Source organism: Blennius ocellaris (genome assembly GCF_963422515.1).
Source record: "Blennius ocellaris genome assembly, chromosome: 13".
Classification (NCBI taxonomy): domain Eukaryota; kingdom Metazoa; phylum Chordata; class Actinopteri; order Blenniiformes; family Blenniidae; genus Blennius; species Blennius ocellaris.
The window spans coordinates 8,766,442-8,791,437 of NC_137662.1; the positions used below are offsets into that span (position 1 = coordinate 8,766,442).

General features: G+C 43.2%; 1 protein-coding gene across 2 annotated transcripts in view; it reads right to left on the bottom strand.

Moving 5' to 3' along the window:
- The window catches only part of meis1b (Meis homeobox 1 b), an 84,798-nt gene extending 60,947 nt beyond the window's left edge, over positions 1 to 23,851 (bottom strand). For both annotated transcript variants that reach the window (XM_080508154.1, XM_080508155.1), the window contains exons 1-7: positions 23,394 to 23,851; positions 21,385 to 21,605; positions 20,092 to 20,233; positions 19,847 to 19,897; positions 19,179 to 19,229; positions 17,729 to 17,872; positions 8,317 to 8,428 (exon numbers count right to left, since the gene is read on the bottom strand). In XM_080508154.1, the coding sequence (XP_080364280.1) occupies positions 8,317 to 8,428; positions 17,729 to 17,872; positions 19,179 to 19,229; positions 19,847 to 19,897; positions 20,092 to 20,233; positions 21,385 to 21,605; positions 23,394 to 23,405 (733 nt within the window). In that variant the 5' untranslated portion in view covers positions 23,406 to 23,851. The remainder of the gene's footprint in view (positions 1 to 8,316; positions 8,429 to 17,728; positions 17,873 to 19,178; positions 19,230 to 19,846; positions 19,898 to 20,091; positions 20,234 to 21,384; positions 21,606 to 23,393) is intronic.
- Between the last annotated feature and the right edge of the window lie 1,145 nt (positions 23,852 to 24,996).

The window sequence follows — 24,996 nt, forward strand, 5'->3', positions numbered from 1 at the left end:
TGTTTTGATGACATTGCTTTGACTTTGACTTTAGTTTGTTTTTGCGATCCACGCTTTTCTCAAATTCAGAGGCAGTGATTGAAAACATTTGGTCAACAGATAATCTAGTCTCATTTCTTACACACAAAAAAAAACCTTCTCAGGGATATTTTCAATGGACCTCTACATATTCTGCCTTTCATAATCTCCCCACCCTGATAGACGAGACATCTACAGGGAAAAAAAGAGTGTGTAAATAGTATCTTTTAGCAAACACCAGTAATTAGACATACGAATTTGGCATTCACACCAGTCACAAATTAAAGAAGAGCGCTTCCTGTAAACAGACAGTGAGAATGTGTCTACATCATTAGTGTGCCACAATTATAACATGGGAGCTAAAGATATTTCTCTCCCACTTGCACTCTTTCAGCAGAGCAAATGAAGCAGAAAATGTTTTTCTTGGAGCCACACTAAACTACATAATCTGATCCAAGTGCATTTATGAGTAACATAAAGGATATATAGAAGGCAAAACAGGAAACTCCATAAAGAGGAGACGTAAATGATGCCAGAGTTGTCATTTGAAAGACATTGTGAGTTGAACACATCCAAGGGAAGCACAAAGGCTGAGCGAGGGCGAAGCTATTTTGTGTGCATGCATGTCACGAATGAATATGTATTTCATGTAAATTGTGCACACAAGGCATATTGTAATGGTCTGGGCTAGACTTTGCATTTCTTTGGTCATGCAAACATGCCCACATGTAACCAATACATAGACAGAGATGCAGGCTAAATGAATGCAGGCGAGGTTTTAAAATAACGGACAGAAGGAAACATTTTATTCACCTTCAAAATGTTCCAGGGATTTCTCTGAATATTATTAGAGAAAGTGAAACACAAGGACATCATAAGAGCAAGCACAGACCAGAGCAAAAGAGGCCGAGGCCGAGGCGATGAGGGAGGAAAACAGACCTGCGTCTGGTAGTATGAATAAAATACGAGGCTCGGACACGTTAGCAAACTGTTTTATGATTATTACCTTCTCACACATGTTGACTGAAACCAATAAACCTGAGTTATGGACAAATCAGAAGATTGCCTCACATGTGAAATGACAGAGGTGGTGAGAGGCACAGAGAGGAGAGGATAGGTCACTGTGTTTACTTGTATTTCAGAGCCTTTCTTCTTTACATCCTCTGTGGCGGTGTGACACTATCCCTTAATCCTTAAAGCAAACTGGCCCCTCACTGTGGGAACCTGATACAATTTCCTCTTTTTGGAGAGGGGGCAAACTCAGGCCACTCCGAGTTTGCTTATTACCTATGAGGCAATAAAAAGTCATCAAGGGCCATCATTTTCTGCAAGTCAAGTCACTACATGTTGGTTGACGCATCAGCTGCTGCGATAAAACGAGGTCATAAAGATCTTAGTGAATCTGAGAGAGGGATGCCGTGATTGGACACTGAAAGTCCAAACATCTCTTTTCCCAGGTAACCACAGATAATAATGTTTGAGAAGCTGTAAATCTAGTTGAGGCTGAATAAACATTGCTACCAGCAATGCTGAGTGGTTGAGGGGGTTCTTCCTAAAGACGTAATTGGCTTTATGCTTTTCATATACTGATTTCATAGGAGCATATGAATAAAAAGTTTATGCTCTTGAGATCTGGAAGAAATGTTATTGCTTTTGTTGTTGTTGTTTTTTTTTCCAACGCATGGTTACGCAAACTTTTCTTTTACCCGGAGGGTTGCAGAGTTGGATTACAGCAAGCGGTGGCATATGTGGTTCAACTGACTCCCCAACAACACTCAGAAGCACTTAACAGACTAATCGGGGGTAACTGCTGTCTCTCTCTGTAGGATTTTTCACTTGCATATAGACACATTGCTCCAGTCAGCATCAAACTGATTCCACAGTATTCACCAAGAGATTCCCTCCCTTCCTCATCTTGCTCTCGCATTTTGCTCCACTTCTTTCTGCCTTTTTCTTCCACTTTCATCTCCCTGCTGTTCTTTTCCCTGTGTTCACGCTCTGAAGAAATCAAAGAGAGAATCCTGTTTGTGTCTGCCAGCTACTGTACTTACACACCTCCAGTAATACTGACTGCAGTCTAATCAAGGGAGCCACATACCTTTTATCTACCCACAGAGCCTCACATTTAAACAGATTACTGGTAAAGCTGGACACCGTAAGACAATTACCGGACCGAGGATCTTCCTCGATAACGTCTAGACAAAGTCTAGACAACGCACAGGCAAATCTAAATACCATCCCGCTTAGGGCCCAGGTTTCGCACAGAAGAGGAGATTTTTTTCACACTGAACTTCGTTGATGCTACATGGCAATGCTAAAAATACTCATTTCCAATTCTTTTTACAGTATGTGAAATCTTTGTGAAAAGCACCCAGTATTTGCAGTAATATCATTTTACTTCATGATGGCTTAGACAATTTGAAAACTACAAAGAAATTACTAGAATTCATGAGAATAGAGAATCATGTTCGGAAGAGGCGGAACAGGCCCCACAAACCCACACACAGTTCTTCCTTCCAGTCTACTGGACAATCGGACCAATTAATGGGTGACTTTGAGGGGGCCACGTGAAGCCCGGTGATTGGACCAGCAGGCGCTGGATGCTGATTGCCTGGTGGCCCTGTCCATGTGCCTAGTTGCCCACCCTGGTGGGGAAAACTGCCCAATGAGATGGCCGAAAGGAACTGCTCCTCTGCAGCCTGACCTTGTTGGAGGGCGCACGGGTTGGAGGGGGCGAAAGAACGAATGACCGTATGAGGAATATTCCAGCCAGATCAATGGGGATTCACATCCAGTGATGGTTTATGAAGTAGATAGATAATGAATGGACTCAGACTGTAATAGAATATAGAGTTGAGATACATATTAGTCCAGGAACGTTAACAATATAAACATTTTCGGAGAGACAACACCAACAGGAGAAAGTTGAAGAGCAAGTGGTCATATCTGAGGACTTCCTCATTTGTTTCTGTAACTTTAAAATGAGTGATAAGTGATATATAGTGATGGTGGTCACTGAGATAGGTTTATCTGGTACAGTATTTATTTGATCAGTGATAAATATGACAATAAACACTTCTCCTTGTGGCATTAACAGCATTGTGTTCTACTCCTTTGCCTCTATTTTTGATTATATGTACTTTGCTTACCAAATAAGTTACACTAATTTTGATTTCCAGCATCCAATGCATGGAAAAATGCATTGGATTATTTAAAGCTAAATTTTTTGTCAACAGGACTCCGGAAGTAGAATCAAAAGTAGAAATGTATTGTTTCTATTAAAAGAGATTTCTAAGATACAAAACTGTTGTTTTAGTAAGTTTTTGTCAAATACAAATTGCACGGATAGATGAAGTGTATGTGTCATGTCACTTGCATCCAGCAAAATCCAGCGATGTTCAATAATGCAATACATTCTATACTATAATCTACAGAGATAATATTAGTCTACAATTTACAAAAATGATGCATAATTATGTTAGGTATGACGTAAAAAAATGAAGTTTTGTTATTTGTTATAACAAGTATTAGAAGATGGTTGTGAAAGATCGAATATTTCAGTTTTATTTTGTATTTCAGATGGTTTTATTCCTGCTGTCTTCATTTTCTGAAGACTTCTCTTATATGACCTCTTTCATTCCCAAGGCACTTTAATACAATTATTCACATTCACCCATTCACACACACATCCACACACACTCCAATGCAAAGTGTTGGACGTGGAATGGCAGCAAACAGAGATTATACATGCGCACGGAATGAGATTGGGGGTCAAACCACCAATGAAATTTCACAACAGCCTGCTTTAATAATTCTTCTATCGTTGAACTGGCAAAAAAGTTTATTGAATATTGAGAAAGACGTAATTAATTTGAAAGGAAGTTTTACCTAAGATTTAGTTTTATAGAGTTTAGGTGGTTGGATTGGGGAAATTATCCTAAAATAATTTATTCCAGTCAAAACACCAACAAAAAAAAGTGAAGCCCCAGAGTTTGATATCACACAACATCCAGAATTCTCTTGCCACTACTCAGACACTAGAAATGTCAGCAGACACCAACACATAGCCTAACAGGGAGCTATTTCTTTTGGCAGAGTGCACTGTACTCTTTACAAACGGCCCAAGTAATTGGTGATACATATCTAATATCGCCAGTCATCGCCTCATTCCCTGGATGTTTCTGACAAGCAGAGAAGGAAACCCTGTAGCTTTCAAAAACAGAGCAAACACTCTGCTGTGCTTCTCTACTCGACTCGCATCCACATTGCTGCAGCTGCCTGATTCACTGCCTGAATGTTATTCTGTTTCCTTCGCACGCCAGGCCCTCGGAGAAGCCAAGGGGTGTCCTTACAAATTCACACAGGCAAAGAGGAGTACTTTATACTGGGAGAAAAAAAGAGGGCCTGCTCATGTCCATGAGGGACACCCCTCCATCGCAGGCATATATGATCTGTTAGCTTTTCCTCTGCCCTTCGAGCATTACTTTTCACAGAAAGGCATGATCCAAGGCTACAGAGAGGCTTCTCCACAGGGCTTGTGGGTATTAAATAAAGGGGCCTGTTGGTAGGAACTAGCTGGCAAACAGCTGGGCTAATAGAGTGGGACTAATTAAGTACAGGGTCGCTCTTCGACTCTCCTTGCCGATGCTTGCTGGATGTTTACAAAGATCTCTAAGAGAAAGGGTGGAGAAAACCAAAAGTGTTTCTTCTGCGGCTGCTCTTTAGGGAGAAAGGAGACACCCAGGACTGATTTTAATGACATGTGTGAAGCAAATGTGATCCTCCCTACTTTTTTTTTCATAACTGCCAATGGAATTTAGCACTTAAAAAAAAAAAATACCATTGGCATTGTGGTCAAAGCATAAACACCATAACTGAGAACACAGCATGCGAGCATTGTCACCACATGCAACATGCAAAAATAAAACATGATTGTCACAGTCAGAGAGCTGTAAAACATCTGCTAGTTTAAGAGTCATCATTAATTATCTCGTTAAAAATACATTATCTCATTAAGAATTGTTTTCACAAGGAACATTTTCACCAGATTCACACGGTGGCCACCAAAATTACACAACACTGAGACCTCCTCGCAGTTCTTTCTGCAATTTTAGCACATGAGTACACTTCCGGATGTAGACAGAAATTCTTATTCCGGTGGGCGATGAACCATTAAGAAAAGAGGACAGAGCAGAGCATGTGTTTGTCTCAGGAATAGCCTCAGAAAAAAAAGGGCTGAGAGATGAGAGATGAGAGTTCACTAGTTAAAGGCCCTCGTCCAACCAGCATCCTCCCTCGCAGCTGTTTCACTCTGCTGGAGGCGGAGGAGGAACGAGACAAGGACATGGAGGAGATGATAAGGAGACTAGAAGGGGAGGAATTACTGAAAGCTGAAGAACATGTACTGATAGCGGATGACTGAGGGATGGATGACGGGAAAGGGGAGAAAATGAGCAAAGGGCAGAGGGATGGCCATTAGCTGTACAGAAAGCGGAAAGAGCCACAGAAGGAGTAAAAGGTCAGCAAGAAAGCAAATGGAAAAGATGGCGAAGGAAAGAGAGGTAGAAACAAATAGGGCCTGAAATAACAGAGGAACATGAAGACACGACAAGATGAGAAAATAAGGAAAAATAGAGGAAGAGGAATGCTCAGGGATAGAAAGAGATATAAGGTGAAGGTAAATAATGACGATATGAAAAAGAACTGGCATTGAGGGGAAAAACAGGTGAGGCCAAAAAGGTGGCAAAATGTAAACTATAAAAGGGGAACACAAAGCTGTGAGAAACGGGAGAGAAGGAGTGTGGGGAAGGAACAAAGAGAGGTAAGAGGAAAGGGGAAAGAAGAAGATACACAAAGGTGATGTTTTTTAAGAGTGAGTGGGAGGCATGGAGGAAAGAAAAGGGGGAGGAGAGAGAGAAAAGTGCAGGGAGAAAGAGAGTGACTGACAGAAAAATGAAAGAGACGGGAGAGTAGGTGGGAGACAAGGGAAAACTGGAGAAAAGAAGGAGGATGTGAAGATGAAAGAGTGAGAGAGAGAGAGAGAGAGAGAGAGAGAGAGAGAGAGAGAGAGAGAGAGAGAGAGAGAGAGAGAGAGCAGGAGGGAGGTAGGAGAGACAGCAGGGTGAGTTGCGTGGAGAGAGTGAGCAAAGTGCCAAACAGATAAATAACCAGCTTACTGGGATTACCAAGTGACTGACACAGAATTTGCCAGAGCCAATATGACGTGGCAGTGATAGCTCTTAACCCATATAAACCTGAAACCAGTCCAAGATATCCTCCGGTATTTACTGCTGTCACTGTGTCCTGATGCTCTGCTCGTGTGTGTTTGTGTGCATGTGGCATTCCCAACTGCATTGTTTGTGGCTGCACACACATCATGGGAGCCGCATGTTACAGGAAGCCATGAAAAAGAGCAGTTTAATGATACCTCGGTTTAATAAAATCATTTAAAACTCATACATGGAGCGAAGTTGATGAGTTTCAGGATCTGCAGACAACACAAACTGTATGTGCATCATGCTTAATTACGCAACTTGTAACATTTGGACAAATCAAAGCAGCTCATTCATTATTCAGACGCACATACACATTGGCGATATGCACACTTATACACACACTACCCCGCATTTTACCCTCTAATGAACTTCAACAACAAACAAAAAATGACAGTAGCTGGGCAGAGTTGGGGAAACACAGATGCGAGGAGATAAGTAGAGAGCGACACGACGAGATAGAGAGGGAGTCAGAGGAGCTGGGCTGACATAAGGAGTGGGTCTATAATTGGAAAGATGTGAAAAATGAAGTGTCAGTTCGGTCAATAGAGGGCAAAGGTCACAGATGCAGGAGCCCAAACTCGGCACAGAGCACGCTCATTAGAGCGACCAATCAGATCTTGCCTGGCTGCCCCAGACCATTACTCATCAGAGGTAGAGGAGTCCACACGCGCGTGCACACACACAACAGTTACACAATATCTCTTTGTCTTTCCACATTTCACCATATTTTCAGTCGTCTTTCATCTTCCTGTTCTCCTCCTATATCTTTTAAAAAATTCCGTCGGCTAAAACTCTCAGTCCAGAGCCGAACTGGAGAGCAACAACGGTTATCTGAGTGAGACTGAACGTGAGACAGACGGGGAGACAAAGAGAGACGGAGTGCACGTCTGCATTGACTGTATAAATGGTTGCTCGTTGGCGTGGAAGGCATGGCGGCGCTCTCTGCTCCCACCCAGGCTCTGCCTCCTGGCACTGGCAACCCTGCAAACTGCACGCCTTGACATTGCCGTCAATAATATATGAAGTTGCCTCTTTGCCTACAGTTTGTTTGCAACGCCACCCCACCACCACCCTATTCTCCCACTGCTGCCTTGCTCGCTGTACCTATGCGTGTGTGTGTGTGTGTGTGTGTGTGTGTGTGTGTGTGTGTGTGTGTGTGTGTGTGTGTGTGTGTGTGTGTGTGTGTGTGTGTGTGTGTGTGTGTGTGTGTGTGTGTGTGTGTGTGTATCGCTTTAACACAGATACACATTCTGTATATCTCAGAGTGCATAGATGTCAACCCCCAGCAGAGCTGTGCGGTCAAGGCAGGAGTGTGTAATCAAGCTATTAGATTCATGTCCACACGGAAGATCAATAAATTAATAAACATACTACACAACCTGCGCATTTTACATATTCAATTTCTATCCATTTCCAGATCTTTCTTACTGGAGAATATTCGCATATGCAGAGATTGTCATGTATGCAAGCGGCTTCTGAAAAGGGTCACAAGCTTCAAAGCCATTGCCCATAGATAATGCAATATTCTTACGACAAGACATATTTCACAAGGCTTTTTGTGTCCTGCCTTGCTTCTAGCAAAGCCAATGTCTTTTTCTACAACATCCACTGAGGTGTTTTCTAATACTTACATTTTCCCAAACAGCCACATGATACAAAGGGTTGCTGTGGCATCAGCAGGACAGAAGCTGCTTTCTAAATCCAGGTATAAGCCATGCAATCCACTTCAGATTGTTTTAGATAAAGAATCGCTACCAGGTCCCAGAAGTGCTCTCACATTGCTGACCCTGACCTCTCCCTGGGTTATTCACAGCAACTGTGAGCTAAATTCCTCTTCAAAAGCCCTGTTATGTTTAACCTGTAAACAAAATAAAGCTGCCATGCACTTGATATAGTGTGTTAAGCAGTGTTGACAGGCTCTGGCCTCGAAAACGACGATTAGGTACTTGACCAATATTCTGTAATCAGGTGGATTGCTCAACACATAAACTCTTTAATTATCCTCCTCCACATTGTCTCTTACCTTGTTCACTGCTGTTGTCACCACTGTGTGATGTGTGCCCGCCGCTGGACGGTCCCGGTGTGCCTCCGGAGCGCGTGGACGCCGTGTCGTCGTGATCTCTGTTCCAGGACGTCTGAAGGAGGGGGACACAAGAAAGAGAGAGGTCAATCACTTCATCCAGCAGTGGCCCCTTGTTTTCTGCTTTCAATCTGTGATTGCTGTGGTTTTATTTTGTTTTTCATCAACAAAAATGTGATCATCAGCTGTAATCTTTCACACATACACTTGAAATGAAGGCATGATTGCAGACGCTCAGCGCAGTCACGCAGCACGTGTGAGGCCCTGAGACGGTCGTACAGAATGAGGATTATTGGGGCTTGATGAGGAGAAAGGCCCAGACAAATAGAGAGCGAACATGTTGTATTAGTTCCCAGCTTTCTGAGGCATGCAATCCACGGCTGCCTCCATTTGGCTCAAACCACTAGCAGATGAAAATACAAAACAGCTACGACTTAAGATAGGCTGCAGTGAGCGCCAGGGAGTGATGTCATCTGAGCAGAGCAGACCAGAGAGAGAGAGAGAGAGAGAGAGAGAGAGAGAGAGAGAGAGAGAGAGAGAGAGAGAGAGGGCTAAATAACTCAAAGTATTGCTACATAAGTATAAATCCTTGGTTTTGTCCAACAATGAAACAAAACATGGATGACCAGTCCCGCTAATGTAGAATTCAATTTTGTTTGGGAAAGCAGAGCCAAGACGTAGACTAAATCAAATAAGCTACAGTTTTCCCACAGCCTGCTCAAAATATTTAGCATGAAAAATGTAACTGCAGTTGACTTAAAACAAACGAAAATGCTAGAGCATTGGAAGAGAAATGAAAGTTCACCCCTTTCTCGAAAACTTAAGAGATGATTGACTCCAGTGATGCTAAACTGAGACTATAGTTATTCCCTCTGAGTTTGTGTCATCAAATGCAGGCAGCTGACGAGAGCAAAGAGACTCGGGAGGCCTCGGTTTATATATAGTAAGCTGTGTGTGTGTGTGTGTGTGTGTGTGTGTGTGTGTGTGTGTGTGTGTGTGTGTGTGTGTGTGTGTGTGTGTGTGTGTGTGTGTGTGTGTGTGTGTGTGTGTCTCAGACCAGATGAGTGTCAGCTATTCAGTAGACAGTAGAGAGCAAATGGCCAGAACAAAATTAAAAAATAAATAAATAAATATTTGCAATATGTGGGAAGACAATAAGTATGGGGTTGTACATCTAAAAGCATCCTCACATACGTCAGTGTTTATCCACACGACACACACGGTGAAGAAAACACACAAATCTCACAAAGCTGCTACATGCTATTGAAACTAAACCAGATGTTACTTCTTATCTCTCAGTGCCTCTGAAAAGAAACATTAGTGCCGAGGACAGGAGAGAAAAAAGGAGGGGAAAAAAAGAGACTTCAGAATAGAAGGAAATGGAAACTAATGTCTTATCACACGCGGCTTGCTATCACAAACAAGCGCGCAACAAACAAAACACGCCCGCACAAACACTTATCGAGCCCCCTCTGCCCCCCGCGTGAGCCTATCTTTGCTCTGTGAAATCAAATGAAGCAGATATCAAGGGGCAATGTGGTGTTTGCATCACGCTTTTGGGGCTTTGCGACGAAATGAGTGATAGAAACCCACACAGAGGAGAAGAGGAGGGAGAGGAGAGGAGAGGAACACACTGGAGAACAACTGGTTTCAATTGGGATACTACATTTGGCGCTGCTGCTGGTGTTGCTGCGAGGAGGGTATAGAGTTGAGTTTAGCATCTTATTTATATATATATATATATATATATATATATATATATATATATATATATATATATATAAAAGTAACATTAATTCATGACACTGGGTTTGTTTTAAACAAAATGTAGATGGAATAGAACAACAGAAAAGAAAATACAAGTCAGCAAATTCAACACATTTGGGGTCTATTAAAGCTCGTTTGATGTTCTTGGGCTATGAAATTATAATCCAGTGCTTACATGGACGATATAATCGGTGTTTTCCAAATTAAGCTTTGAGGCTTTGCAATAAAGAGGAAAGTTACTGCACAAAGGCATGACTAGGATGGTGATTGGGTAGATAAACGTTGATTTTAACAGGGATAAAATACCGAGAAGACATTTCTTTAAACCTCTTTTTTTTTTTGCTGACTGTAGAACACTGAAAAATGAAACACCCGTGCATGACCGAGTAACTCCAGAGAACATCAGAAGTGAGGTAATCCAGACCACATGCTCAGCATGCAAACAGTTAACACTGCCGTTTGCCAATTCTTCCAAAAGTGCAGCTTTAAAAAAATGAGCAGAACTTGTTTATTCAGAGCTCCATGAAAAAGAAGAGCACAGCACCCCGGGGATGTCGATCGGCAAGCATTAAAAAGCCCAAGAGCCTCAGCTTGCAAAGAGAATTCCATTTTTTTTTCCATTTTCTTTTTTATTTTAATTTTATAACAAATTCCATTTGAAAATATAATTAGTAAGTGGAAGGGGAAATGGCAAACTACTGCATTAGCTGTAATTGAACAAAAGAGTGCATTGCCTGCTGGGAGGTGGCCACTGAGGCCCCATGGGAAACAGGGCGGGGCTGAGACAGGGCCTGGTGGCATCTCCGCGGGGACGCAGAGTTTATTTATAATCGCAGGCTGCCCTTGGATGGAACAGGCCCGGCACTGATCTAACACGCAATTAATACACACACGGCTGAGATCACACAACACACGCATACATACCAGTACACGCAGGTTGAGCAGTACGTGTGCACACACCCATGCACAAATATACTTATTTGGTCATCTCTTGTGGACACACACACACACACACACACACACACACACACACACACACACACACACACACACACACACACACACACACACACACACACACACACACACACACACACGCCCACGCACACAAACACTTTATATCAACCTTTTGCAAACACATCACAGAAGTGCCGCACCATCGATTAAGAAATGCACACACCTTGTGCTAACAAGACGACGGCACACAAAGGTGCACTTTTTAAATATGACATACTGTATGCAAAACCCCACAGCAGGAGCAGATGCGTAAACAGAAAGCTTTAAGATACAGAGAGTGATCTGTCCCTCTGCGCACACCCGCACACACACAGCTATACACTTGATTTATTCTGTCCCTCTAATGAGACACCGAGTTCTCTCTCTCCCTCCCTCTCGCTCTCTCTCACTGCAGGATGTAGATTATTTCAATGCTTAATTGTTTAGTAAATTCAATTTTCCACGTTCTATTCGGCCTAGCTTTTACTAAAGTTCTTAAATCTGCCACGCCAAGCCAAGGAAACCTGTTTTTAAGCCATACATACCTTTTTCTTTTTTTATTACCATTTTTTTCTTCCCTACACCACCCTAATTCGCCATGAAAAGATTTTCCTTGCTGGAAATTCTGATTCCGCTATGATCGGTGAGGCATTCCAATCCAATGCATTCTCATTGTGCCGCGTCTAAGATGCGAGAGGGGCTTCCCTTTCTCGCTGTGCCAGGCCCCATATCATACAAGCGCTCATGCAAGAAATGTTGCTTTGCCAATTCATTTGCAATAATAAAGAAAATGGTTAAGGTTGTTGTGCTCCCCCCCACCCCCACCCCACCCCAACCCCTCACCCCCACTACCCCCCACCTTTCTTCACTCTCAAATATCTTTTGTGATGATATGGATATTTATTTTTCAGCCTGTGCCAGTGAGCGTGCGGAAATAATCATATGTGCATACTTAACTGCACAGACATAAATATCCAAATCCCCCCCGAACACACACACACACACATAGACTTCAGCGGTGGTACATCTGAATCAAAGATGACAGTCAGACTACTCCATCACCCAGAATTCTTTGGTGCATCTGTTCTCTGTGGTTGTTTTCTTTAAACACCAGTTTTGACCTTTGCAACAGCACCGCTTCCTTGACTCAAAACCGGCCCAGAATGCCATGTGCTGCAGCGGCAAGATGGCCTGCAATAACTCCGGACACATACTCCCACTCAACCCAATAGGAAAGATGTAAGTGAAAGGGTCTGAAAGGCCAGCTATTGTAAACTCTTGTTTACTTTGCTTTCCACTGTGACCAGATAAAGCAGGATCTGCCTCTCTGATAACCGGCCAAGCAAGTGCTTGCCCGACTACCTCTGCTTTCTCTCGCTCACTCCACCCCGCTCCTCCCCTCACTGCAATATTAGTGCTTCCAAAATGAAAAGAGGGGGCTGATAATGGTATGCATGGTGGAAAAAGAGGGAGAAAGAGAGAGAGAGAGCAAAAGACCCCTCACTCCCTCCCATTCAGTTCCGCACTCCCCTTTCTCCCTAACTCTTCACAATAGACAAAGGAAGAAGAAATAACCTTATAATTGCTGAAGGGGGTGAGGGAGAAAACTGGATTTGGTCTCTTGAGTAAGTAAAGTATGCTACATTGAATCGCCGTCAGGTACTCTTCAATCGGCTTTTTAAAACTAGTGTGCTAACCTCACAGAGACAACTAAAGATAATTACATGTTTCAGATAATTACCAGAGCTTTCAAAGTCCATTTAGATGACACTCGCGGAAACCGACAAACTGATTTTCTTTCTCCGTGGCCCCCTCGACTGCCGCGCTCGCTAGAAGCTTCTTGTTTACACTTTAAGAGTTGGAATCCAAACAACAACATTAACTCGAGTGCTCTTCCCTCTGTGCTATCTAACCCCAAACAAAGCAGAGCTCTTTTTCTTTCCCCTTCAGCTGTGGATGAGAAGGCCGCCGTGATTTCTTAATGACATGTTTTGCTGTGGTTTTGTAGTTATCCTAGCCTAGCTCGACTCCCGGCCACTGCGCTGGGATGTTCTCGGCGGATTCCTTGGAGACGGGCTGTTTGTGACGGTGGCCATTGTCAGAGGCTTGCAGGGGGTTAAGGGGGAGAGGAACTTTCCATTAGCTAAGTACACATGTGTTAAGCCAGGTTATTGTTTACTTAGCCAAAGAAACCACAGCAGGCCTCAGGGACAGACATGGCCGCCCATCATAAGTAACAGGAGACACAAGCCAAGAACTTTATTTGCAATTGGGATCTTGTGGCAATCAAAGCAGAGTATCTGCGACACTGCGTGGCTCCACTGAGCACTTTATCCAAGTAATATGCCTCGATTTAAAACCAACTAATAAATTAACCACATAAAATCCAGAGTTGAGAACAAAAAAAGAAAACAAGTGCATTGTGGATATCTGAATGTTTGTAGCCATGTAAAAAGTTCCAAACATTTCTGCTCTTTGAAGTCACTCTGGCCTTGAATTGCTTAATCATAATCACTCCTACTTGCTATTCCAACAAAATAATAAAGAGGCTAAGAAACACACAAGTCACGTGGTCACCTCTTTGTATCACTTGTTGAATCCTCAACAGCCGCCCTGCATTCACTCCCCGACGGAATAAAGGGGAGTTCAGGGGAGCGGAGGGAGGAGGGGGAGTGAAGGAGGGGAGGAGGCGAGTGGGGGGTCAAACCTCTCCTCTATTCAGCAACAAAAGCCGCTATTACCAACAATCACTACAATGATCCAAAAGTTTGTATTAGGAACAGCAGTGTGCCACTGTAGGACACAGAGGGAATGAAAAAAAAAAAAAAACGAGCGAGTGTGCGCGCCTGCTAAGTCGGGTGAAACTCGATCCATACTTCAACGAGAAGCGGATAGATTAGCGATAGCGGTGTACTGATTAGGAAAATAGTGGCTGACCCCAACAGTCATGGTTTCCATTGAGCTAGGAGTAGGAGGGGGGGCAGGGGTCACTCTTTGACCGCCAGAGTTACCTAAACCAACACTGCTGGGTCTCACTGACCTGGAAACCCACACTTGTATGCCATAACAGTGCCAATTGTTGGGAAAAGATACCACGATAGTACTATCACGAACAAATTCTTACACAGTGACCACAACACTAAGCTCATACAGGAAGGGTTTGTTTAGGAAAGATTGAGCAGGATCTAAGAAAAACAGCAACCAATTCCAAATGTATAGATGCTATGTAAGATAATAAACAGTTTCTCATTCTTTATTTATATTAATTCAATGGGAACATTAGTCCCTGGAAATGGCAACATGACAGAACATCAGTAATGCAACAATACGTCTCCACTAAGTTAACCCAACAGATCAGCTGCTGAGCATTCATAATCATTCAAGACTCCACCAAAAGTCAGGCGATGAATTTTTTTTTTTTTTTTGAGGGGAAATTTCAATTATTTCCAGCTCCACTTCAGCCTGCATGGCTCAATCAAGTAGAGGAGCTCTTGAGACTTGGAGTGAGTCCTCAGCACTATTAGTAGTGTTCTGCTCTACAGCGGAGAGTCTGGGCCCTCAGAGTTCATTAGCAAATTGCTGTGCCCCTCCTCGTGCTCTCTGTGCAATTAAAGGCAACTGTGCAAATGACGTACGGCGGTGTGGAAATACCTCCCTGCTTCCTTCGACTGAGGTGAAAATGTGTGCAAAGCAAACATGGATGCAATCAGCAGAAGGACTGCAGTCATATTTTCACAACAAGGACTGCTACACACAGAACCATAGTTTCTGTGCATGCAGGGCTCTTCACATTGGAACCACTGAAAAAGCATCAACGATAGTAAAATTAGACTTTAAATAGAAAACATCTAAAAAGCCGATGTGACTCCACACACGCAGCTCAAATGCGGAAATTAAATGTTAAAGCAAACACTGTGGGGAAAGTCTCCGGGGACCGGCATGGAAAGAGTTAAGAAAGTCCAACTGGTGCTAACCAGTCACTCCACTCACATAGCACCTGAGGGGGGTGCTGCATTTATCAAGCCAGTCTGAACACACACACACACACACACACACACACACACACACACACACACACACACACACACACACACACACACACACACACACACACACACACACACACACACACACACACACACACACACACACACAAAGACACACACAAACATAGGAGGGTAAGCCCAAACTGGCTGGGCTGCATTCACAAGCCAGTGCAGAGCCTCTTTGACTTTTTCACCTCTCAGCTATGCTCTGCTTTCTTCTGAAAGGGGCGCTCACGGTCCCATTCACACAGAGTACTACTAAAAAAAAAACTAAAAAAAAAAATGTAAAGACATGTAAAGAATATTCAGAAAATTGCTGTTATGACGCAAGGGTGCATAATGCAGCAAGAAAGTCAGCGTCGTTGGATTGTTGAGTTTAATAAATTCAAAGTATTTTTTTTTTCCTCTTGACATTTTTTTCCCCCTGCTACAGTCGCCTCACTGGAATAAATTGGTTTATGAATAAATGAGCCTGGTTTCTCCATCTTGTTAACATTGTTCTTTTGTGCAAATTCTCAGCATTTTTTTTCCAGTCCACTTCAACTTTATGCCCGAGGGCATATATTAAAAATACATATGGAAAGAGATAATGCACACACAATGCAAATTCGTTAAGGATGTCACTGCCTAACAACTGCAGATAAGATGTCACACAAAAATAGCCCACAAAAATCAAAAAAAAAATATATATATATATATATATATATATATATTTATTCACCCTCAAGTAAGTCATGAAATGCAGGGCCATTAGATTGACAATATAAGTATTCAGCAGTGAGAGGCAGGCGCCCACTGCCTGTTTGGATATGCTCATTTACACACAGCCTGCTGCTGTGGACAGTGTCTACGTTATCCTACTGGAACATCAGCCCATCCTTCAATATTACACATCTGTCAAAAACTTTTCCCTGTGTTTCAATACAAACTGTGCCTCGAGGTCATTTATATTACTATGTCAGCGTAAACATAAGCTTGTGCAGTTTTGTCCTTAATTGGCTATATGTAGGGACCATCATTATATTAAAATAGGCCATGTCTTCATCTTACAGTCAATTAAAGATCTGCATCAGTGCCCCAAGCACAACATAATTTTCTTCTTATACCTAGAAACCCAAGGGTTTTAACACACTCTATTTCCATACCTATATACAATAACATTTCATTCATGTCCTGACCTATCTATAAAAAAGAAAAAATGACATCTGAATCCCCGAGAGAGTACAACAGGCTGTTCAAAGAGACACTTAAATGCACAAGTGGCGTCAGTGTTATTTAATTCTGTTCCTGGATTAAATGAAGTATTATCTTCCGGGTGATCTTTCTCATTTCCATAATCAGACATAAGGGCCAGGGATGGAGGAGAGCCTGTGCAGCCGGGTGGGGGTCTTCCCAGTCCTTCTATTGAGCCCGGGACATAAAAGCCGGTGGCTGTCTCTGTCTCTACACAGACCAGGCACTCAACCATATGGAAGTCCGAGGATTTAAATTATTTAGCCTAATCGCTTCATTACTTTTTATGTTGGACTATCCAACTAATCCCCTTAATTTGGGCACTTGATTTTTTTTCTCTCTCTCTCCCCCCTGCTCACTATAGGTTCCAGCCTGAGCCATTTCTCAAAACTCTCAGATAGTTTAACTTATTGGAAACGTGGTCTCATAGCCTGCAAGCGTGTTTCCTGCACAAATGACTCCAGCTATTAATGGTCGAAAATGCGGATTTGCATAATTCTAATCATCGGTTGCTGTTATCATTATTTAACGGCAGTGTATGGGCCATTAGGGTCATGCCTGTGCGCACACTACAATGTCCCCGGAGTGCCAGCAGTCAGTGGAGCACATAATGAAGGCTGCGGTTATCTCTGATATCTGCACAAAAGGAAACGCTTCCTAATCTACCTTTAATACCCGCCGCTTCTGTAACGTTTGGGGGAAAAAAAAAAAAAAGTCAACCTTCTTATTGGTGCCCAATCTGCCTCTGAGCAAAATAAAAGGAGAGGAGGAGAGGAGGGGTCTCGATAAGCAATGTGCACTCATGTCTAAGGAAAAATACTGACAAGACGCGTAATGAACCGTGAACTCTACAGTGGAGAAACCCAGGCATCTAAACCACAGCAGCCCATTGCTGCTGCTCTCTCCTGGGCTGCACAGCAGAGACAGACAGGGACAGAGACAGAGAGGAGCTGAGGAAGACTCGTTTAGGCTCAGAAAAGAGAAAGAGGGGAGGACAAATGGAGGGGGGGGGGGGGGGGGGGCGCTTCTAAATTAAAATCGACACGGAACAGGTCAAGTTTATGGCGATGCTTTTTCGAGCTAATCTTCCCAGGTCGGTTCCGGGTTCAAGTCTTAATGGGCCAATAATAGCAACATTATTCTGATTTTCCTTTTTTTTTTTCATTCCGATGGAGGGGAATGTAAAACGGCCTTAATCATATGCAAATAACAGCGCAGCGGAGTATTGACCCAGAATAGCTGAATAGCCAACAGGGAGAACGCACACGCGCACACACACACACAAGCGCACTTGGGGGGGGGGGGGGGTGTACCTGATCTAGGGCCACCGATCTCGTGATTTCCTCGCTGTCTGATTTGGACCCGCCCTCTCTGTCGTCTATGACCAAGTCGATGGGCATCTTTCCTTTCAAGCAGCTGATGTACCGGTGACAGAAATTATCACACAGCTCGTGTACCTACAGGCGAAGAGAGAGAGAGAGAGAGAGAGAGAGAGAGAGAGAGAGAGAGAGGGAGAGGGAGAGAGAGAGAGAGAGAGAGAGAACGTCACAAACTCACCCCCGAAAGAGACATCACACCACACAACTGTGCCACGTGCAACCATAGAGTCGTCCTTTGACGCGCAAAAAAGTGGCCCCGAAACAGAGATTACATACAGTTTAGCAAAGCCCACGATCACAGCACTGCGCGTGAAATATTTACTCATTTTAGGAGAGGAGTCAAAAATTTAGAAGCAATTTATCAGTGAAAACACGTTGTTGTTTTTGGATACATTATAAAAAGTGGCCAAAATCAGTCAGTAAATATATTTATTTTCCAAGCAAAACTTTTGAAAATATTTTTTCTTAGTGTTTTTTTAATTATTATTTATGTTTCTTAAAAGTAAAAATAACCTCGCTCGGTCAGCCTGAGTGTCGAATCCAAGTGGCGCCGCAGTGCCAACGCGTTCCGTCTGTACTGCAACTTTTATTTTTCTCCTCTCAAAATAGAGATATCGCCGAAAATTGACAGTGACAAGAGGGCTCAGAGGCTACATCGCACTCAACACCCGTGTTAAATTCATCATCGGTGCCCCGGGTAGTGGCCATTAGAGGAGGGTGACCCGCTTGACTGACATTTAAGGTAAACTGTTTAATTCTATCTATTTATTACATTATCGCAGCCAGTGCGGGCCGTGCTGCTTGCACGAGAAGCAGACACGTCACATTGCAAAGGATGAGAATTAAGTAGTGATTTTTAAACTTTATTTATCTGCTGCGCAAAGACCGCTCCAACCTGCGTACAGACAGCACGGCGTGTGCGGGGGAAAGCAGCGCGTGCAACTTTGAAAAGTTAAAACTTTTAACAGCTCCGATCATGTTTCATACTGTTGGGTTAAAGTTAACTGCGCAGGCTACTGCAGTCCATCTGATAGGGAAACAAATCAGAGTTTTACACCCACTACTCCGTCTATCCACAGATGGCAGCCTGGGGCCTTTTGCCCTCCACAAAGAATCATTTCAGAAACCCGCAAAGTTCGCCTATATGTTTCACCTTGCATGCAATTTCTGCCAGCATTAAACTTCATTAAAACATGGGGGAGATTTGGGCACAGAGATATCCGTTCCAGTTGTAACAGCTTGCGTCGTGATTAAACGCGGAAGAGAAATGGCCCCATGATTGATTTTGACGCTAATTATAACCGACGAGCAAAAATACATTTATGCAAATACGGCCCATAGGTCTGAAGTGGCACACTGGACAGAAATGGCAAGAGAATATTACCTTCTCCAGCTCCAGAAGATGAAACCGTAAAACTTGAATGGCTTGAATCATCTGAAAAATTAAAATAACAATAAAAAATGAGCTGTTCACATCTCTTGATATTAAACAGGCGCGTTTTTCTCAATACAAGTAACTGCGGACGAGGAAAATATTCATATGAATGGATTTTATGTGGAACTGATATTAAACCTGTGGGTTATTGCAATATGGAGAGCAGGCATACAACACAGGCTGATGCTGCAATAAGCCTCAGAGTCAGAGATCTATTAGACACCAACCGTCGCTCTGGCATTACATTTAATGTATCAAACTGTACCAATTGAAAAGAATGAAGAGGAGAACTTTCAGAGTTCAAAGGTGTGTGACAGCTGTCTGACTGCGGCCCTTCATGTACGGATTCAACCGGGGGCGCCATCGTGATATCAAACAGCCCCCCTTCCCAAAAACAGAGGAACACCCTCTGCAGTCCGGCTTTAGAGTTCCAGCACCACGTGACTCTCCGACACGCACGCGCGCGCGCACACACACACACACACACACACACACACACACACACACACACACACATACACACACACACACACACACACAGACACACACGAACATGTAAACTGCAGGTGGGAAAGTGTCTTCATATGTACAAATTAAAATTAGAGCATTCAGCTTACCAGATTATCCAACTCTGGATTTGATGAAAATAAAGGCTTTTCTGCCCGAATCTAAACAAACAAACAAACAAACACACACACAAACAAAGGTAAAAATTAAGTCTTAAATAATATATTTTATACAGAGCAATTACAACCCATTTTTGTAAACACTTTATTTTAATTTTCAAATTAAAAGTAACCGAAAGCCCCACTTAAACGTGCAGGTGAGGAGCTCAAGATGACAAAAGTCAAACTTTCCTGACCTGTTTTGCAAACACTGCTATGTCTTCATTGAAAGATTCCGATGAACAGACGTCTCCTCCCGCCACCCCGGGCTCTCTGGGGGTGCAAGTCGCTAATTCACATTTCTCAAAAATCAGTGCAAGCAAGGGGAACAGGGGGTGCCTGGGAACACACACACAATAGCAAATGTCACCAGAGAGAACAGCGCCGGGGTCAAGACTACTCCAGGCTAGATTTAGCCAGCCATGCTACTCTCCAACAACTCGCCATGGGGACTGTTGCTGCTGCCGCCGCCATGCTATTATATTATGCAGAGGCTCAGAGAAAGGCTGCAAACAGCGCGCAGACTTCTGTGATTAAATCTAGGCGCGCCTAATAGCATAAAAGCTTTAGAGTCTGTCAAACAATTTGGTGCACAGGTCTCCGTTTGGAACACAGACGTGTGTGAGAGAGAGGGCGCGAGAGAGAGAACGTGTGTGTGTGAGTGTGTGTTTGCCAAAAAGCTCTCGAGATGTCGCCGGTTTAATGCGGACACATTGGTCTATAATTTGTTGTTAAAGTCCTTTGCGTATCTATGATCCAACTAATGCGCGCAGCCTTGCGCAACTGAAAGTTTTGTCAATGGAATGAGGGGGTGAAACGGTTACTGGCGTGTCCAGTCACCTTGAAAACAAAGAATTTGTAATTAACTTTTGCAAATTAATAAATAATATGGATCGTGGATTTGCTTAAAACTTGGGGGTTTATGGAGTTGAAGTAGTACATTGATTTAAGTGGTTAAATCGGGAAATGCACCGAGTTTTGTTTAAGAAAAAATACATCAACAACAAACTGAACAGCGCAAGTTATAAAAGAAATTGAAGATGAAGAAGTCGGTTGTTAGTCGCATAATTTTTCCTCAAAGCAAAAATATATATTTAGGGTGAAATAGTGAGCATCCGTAAAAGAACAACAACAAAAGAAAACTTAAAATAAAAATCTATAGTATTTGTTAATTTATTTATGGACCAGACAAAGACCGTCTTCTAAAGCGTAACTTTCAAATTGCTCAAAAAAAAAAATACAGAGATTAAAAAAATATATATATACATTTAAGGTGTAGCAATCGCTTTCCCAAAAAAAACTGTCCAGAAGTTTGTGCTCCAGTGTCTTTCTGAAACATTCACCGGGCTGTCCTGGACAGTTGTGTTCACATTTTGCACCCATGCTTCCACTTCCCCACCCCGGCTTTCCCTCCCACCCTGCGGGCCTGGACTCACGGCTCGCCGGCCGGAGGGTGAGCTCCCTCCCCGGACCGGCGGGCGCGCACCTACCCGTATATAGCGTCTTTATCTCTCTTGAGAGCGTCGTTAACGGAGGAGCCCATGCTGGGAGGCATGGTGTTGGTGTGGGCGGTGTGCGGGTACTGGTGAGAGTGCAGCTGGGGGCCGTGGTTGAGGTGTACCGCCTGCATGGACCGGGCGCCGTGCGGGTCTGGGTACATGCTGGTCGGGATGCCCACACCGTCCATCCCGTAATGGGGCAAGTCTTCGTACTGCACACAACAAATACGCGGGTTCACAGTTATTATACCAGAAAAGAAAGCGGGGGAAAAAAAAACACTTAACTAAAACTTTGCAACAAAACCACGAGATATAAAAACACTATATGAGTGAGAGATGAAGATTTCATACATTTGCTTCTATTTTTCCTCCTCTGAAAGGAGCATGTATGCAAATTGAGTTTTTGACAAATATTATTATGATAATTTTTAAAAGACATTTTCCTCAGTTAAAAGTAGTTTTAAGATCAGAATCGCATCCCCATGTCTTTAAACGGCTGGCACTCGTAATCTATAACTCATGGAAAACAAGAGAAATAAATTCATCGCTGTGGTTAATTTCATAGTGCTTTTCAAGAAAACTTTTGAGGGCGACGTGACTTAGTAAAGATGACATTGTTTACAAAAAAGAAAGAGGGAAATGATTATCATAAAAGCTGGTTTTGTTCTGAACTTATTCACACTGACCTTTGTAACCCAGAAAAAATACCCATGAATTATTCAATATGTTCAAAATTACTGTGAGTTAAAAAGTAAAACTGCATCGGCATGACTAAGTTATTATTACTGTCATTAACGAGGGAGTCGTCGGATTTTTACAACATATACTGAGACGTGTTTTCACAGTGAACGACAGCAAATATCTTAAACTTGTTAATTGCAGTGCTTTCTGATTTTAAGGGCTCATAATTGTGCAGCGTGTTATTACCCATCAAGCACACTATGATTAGTGCATGCAACAAACTCAAGCAGACGAGTGTTGTTCTGCATACAACGTAAAAACCGGAGTTATTTATCCGAACTTTTACACGTGTCAGTTTCAAGCTGAACAACGCCGTTTCGTCTTCGTGAGGTGGTTTTGGAGTTAATTTGGAGGCGCAATCACATTATGCCAACAAATAAATGTCGATCGAGGTTTGCCAAAGCGCCTGCAAAAGTCTTAATTTCTACGTCTAAAATGTGTGTGAATTATTGATGGTGCTTTCTCGACGTGATAAAGAAGTGTTTGGGAGAGAGAGTAAAATGCATTATCACTTGAACCTGAGCGTTTCGACCCTGAAGGCAAAGAGGTGCAAACCCCAGCGTGGTGCAGCGCCAGTGCCAACACCAAGCAGCTAAATGTGTTCAGTATCCCCTCATATCTCTGCTTATACACTATTTACTATCCGCGAGAGCGTCCAGCAGCCTTCCAGGAGCCGTCCTGCAGTGTGTGTGAATCAAAGCGTGTGTCATCACCTAATCACAAAACCTGCTTCATTGGTATTATGCAAATTGTGCACGTTCAGCGCAGTTTATGTTGTGCAGCTGAAACAATACAAGTGAAAAAGGAGTGTGACTGGATTATTATTATATATATAGATTTTTTTTTTTAATTTTTTTTTTTAGTTTAGTTCGATAGTCCATATGGAATCTTAGGACAGCATTCAAGAGAGAAATGTGGAGATTTGTTTTGCCTCCATTCCCTCCCCCATTTTGCCTTCAGTAACTGGCCTGTCATAACTAATCTAAAAAACATAGCCGATGTGAGATACGATCACGCTTCTAATGTCCCTCAGTGGCCCGGGTTTGCGGACCAAATGAGCGCGGCCGTGCGTAAGAGCGTGCCAAAAGACGCAAAACATGAAATCGTGTCTCCGTGAGTCAAGAAAACGACAAAAACTTTCCCCGCGAGTGTGCGTCTGTGCGGGTATGTGTGTCATTAAGCCACGTTACAGTGCTGCATCGCATTCAAGCGCAGTTGACTCAAGAGAAACTTTTTTTAGGGGGGATTGCCCTACGTACCCGTTGCGCCATAACCCTCCTCACTCCCTGGTCGTCCTTTCAGTTGAGGTAAATCCCCTCTGAGGCCAGGGTGGAGACAAAATAAAGAAAGAAAATCCAAATAAATGAGAAGATGTTTCAGCCAAAATCCCGTATGCCTTTTTCCACGGAACGGTGAAGCCAGCTCCCGCTTCTCTGCGCAAGTTTAGCCCAGACGCGGCAAATAGGTCCTCGGCTATCCTCCGGGCAGCTGCACCGGGCTCTCCTGTTCCAAAACCAGGGAGGAAATAAAATAGCCCTTCAAACAAAACTGGCGACTCTCATGGCTTTTTTGACACTCCGCCTGTCAGTCAAAACGCGAGGGCTTGTCAAAAGTACCGGATGAATGATGGTCCGACGCGCGTCTCCACGGAATCGGCAGCAGCTAAATGTTAATGGTCGCAATCACAGTTAAAAAATGAAGCTGCTTCTCCTCTCGATTTCTTTGATCACTCTCGGCTCCCGGCTTGATTTTCTTATGCAAAAGCGTCTAGAGGAGATCAAGAGGAGGTGGGGTGATAATTCTGGCTTAGTCTTTCTTAAAGGAGCCACGATCGATGCTGTGCGCGTGTGTGTGTGTTTGTGTGTGTGTGTATTTGTGTATATATATATATGTGTCTGTAAGTGTGTGAGTGCGTGTGTATGCGTGAGCCGCCTGCCCGTTTGTGTACAATGGATGTGTGTGTTCAGCTGAGGAGGAGCGGAGGATCTGGACCAGACTGCTGAAACCCGGAAGTAGTGGTGGCCATAACAGGTCGCGTCTTACACAACGCACCGGGCTGCAGCAAGTCGCGCGGAGAGGAGGGGGGGTGGGAGGACCCTGCGCGCCCAGGCAGCTTCAGCCGCGGCGGACGCAAAACGGAGCTTAACAAAAACACGGGGATAAACACAATGTGCACCTACAACTGCAGCTTCACCTTTCTTCTGCTTCACGAAGTCACTTTATTCTCAGTCCGGGACAGTCAAACTTGTGAATTTTCGGGACTCGCGCCTCTTGCGTGCGCCTCTTCTCTTAGAAATAGTTCACACTTTCAACGCGGTTGTGAGGTACGTAGCTTAAATAAAACTTAATTACCAATTAGTTCAAACAGGACATCACCTTAAAATGAGACGTTAATTATTTTTTATTTTTTTTGGGGGGGGGGGTTATTGTACAATAATCAGCAGCTTAGATTGAATGTAATATATCTTTAGCTTTATTGTCCATTTGTTTTCATTTTTCAAAGATTCGCCTTTTCTAATATATTTTGTCTATAGCAAAAACTATAATATACACTTGCTTTACTGCATACAGAGCTAACACAGAAAAACAGTAATACAAAATGATAGAAAATATCGAGACCGCGAAATAAAAAAGTATTTTTCTAAGTTGTTTAAGCTGTTTATTCTATGTGGCGTGAATTCTTGTTTTTTTTTTTCTCTATCTCTCTCTTGCTCAACTTGATGGCGTCTTATGTCCCATATTTGAAATTTAGTCACTCAAAAAGACTTCTTCGGAGCTACTTTGTCGTCTAAATATGAGTTTCCTACTGTCCGTCCCTCTCCCCCATAGCAGCGCTGAATGGGTCGCTCCAGTCTGCCCGGC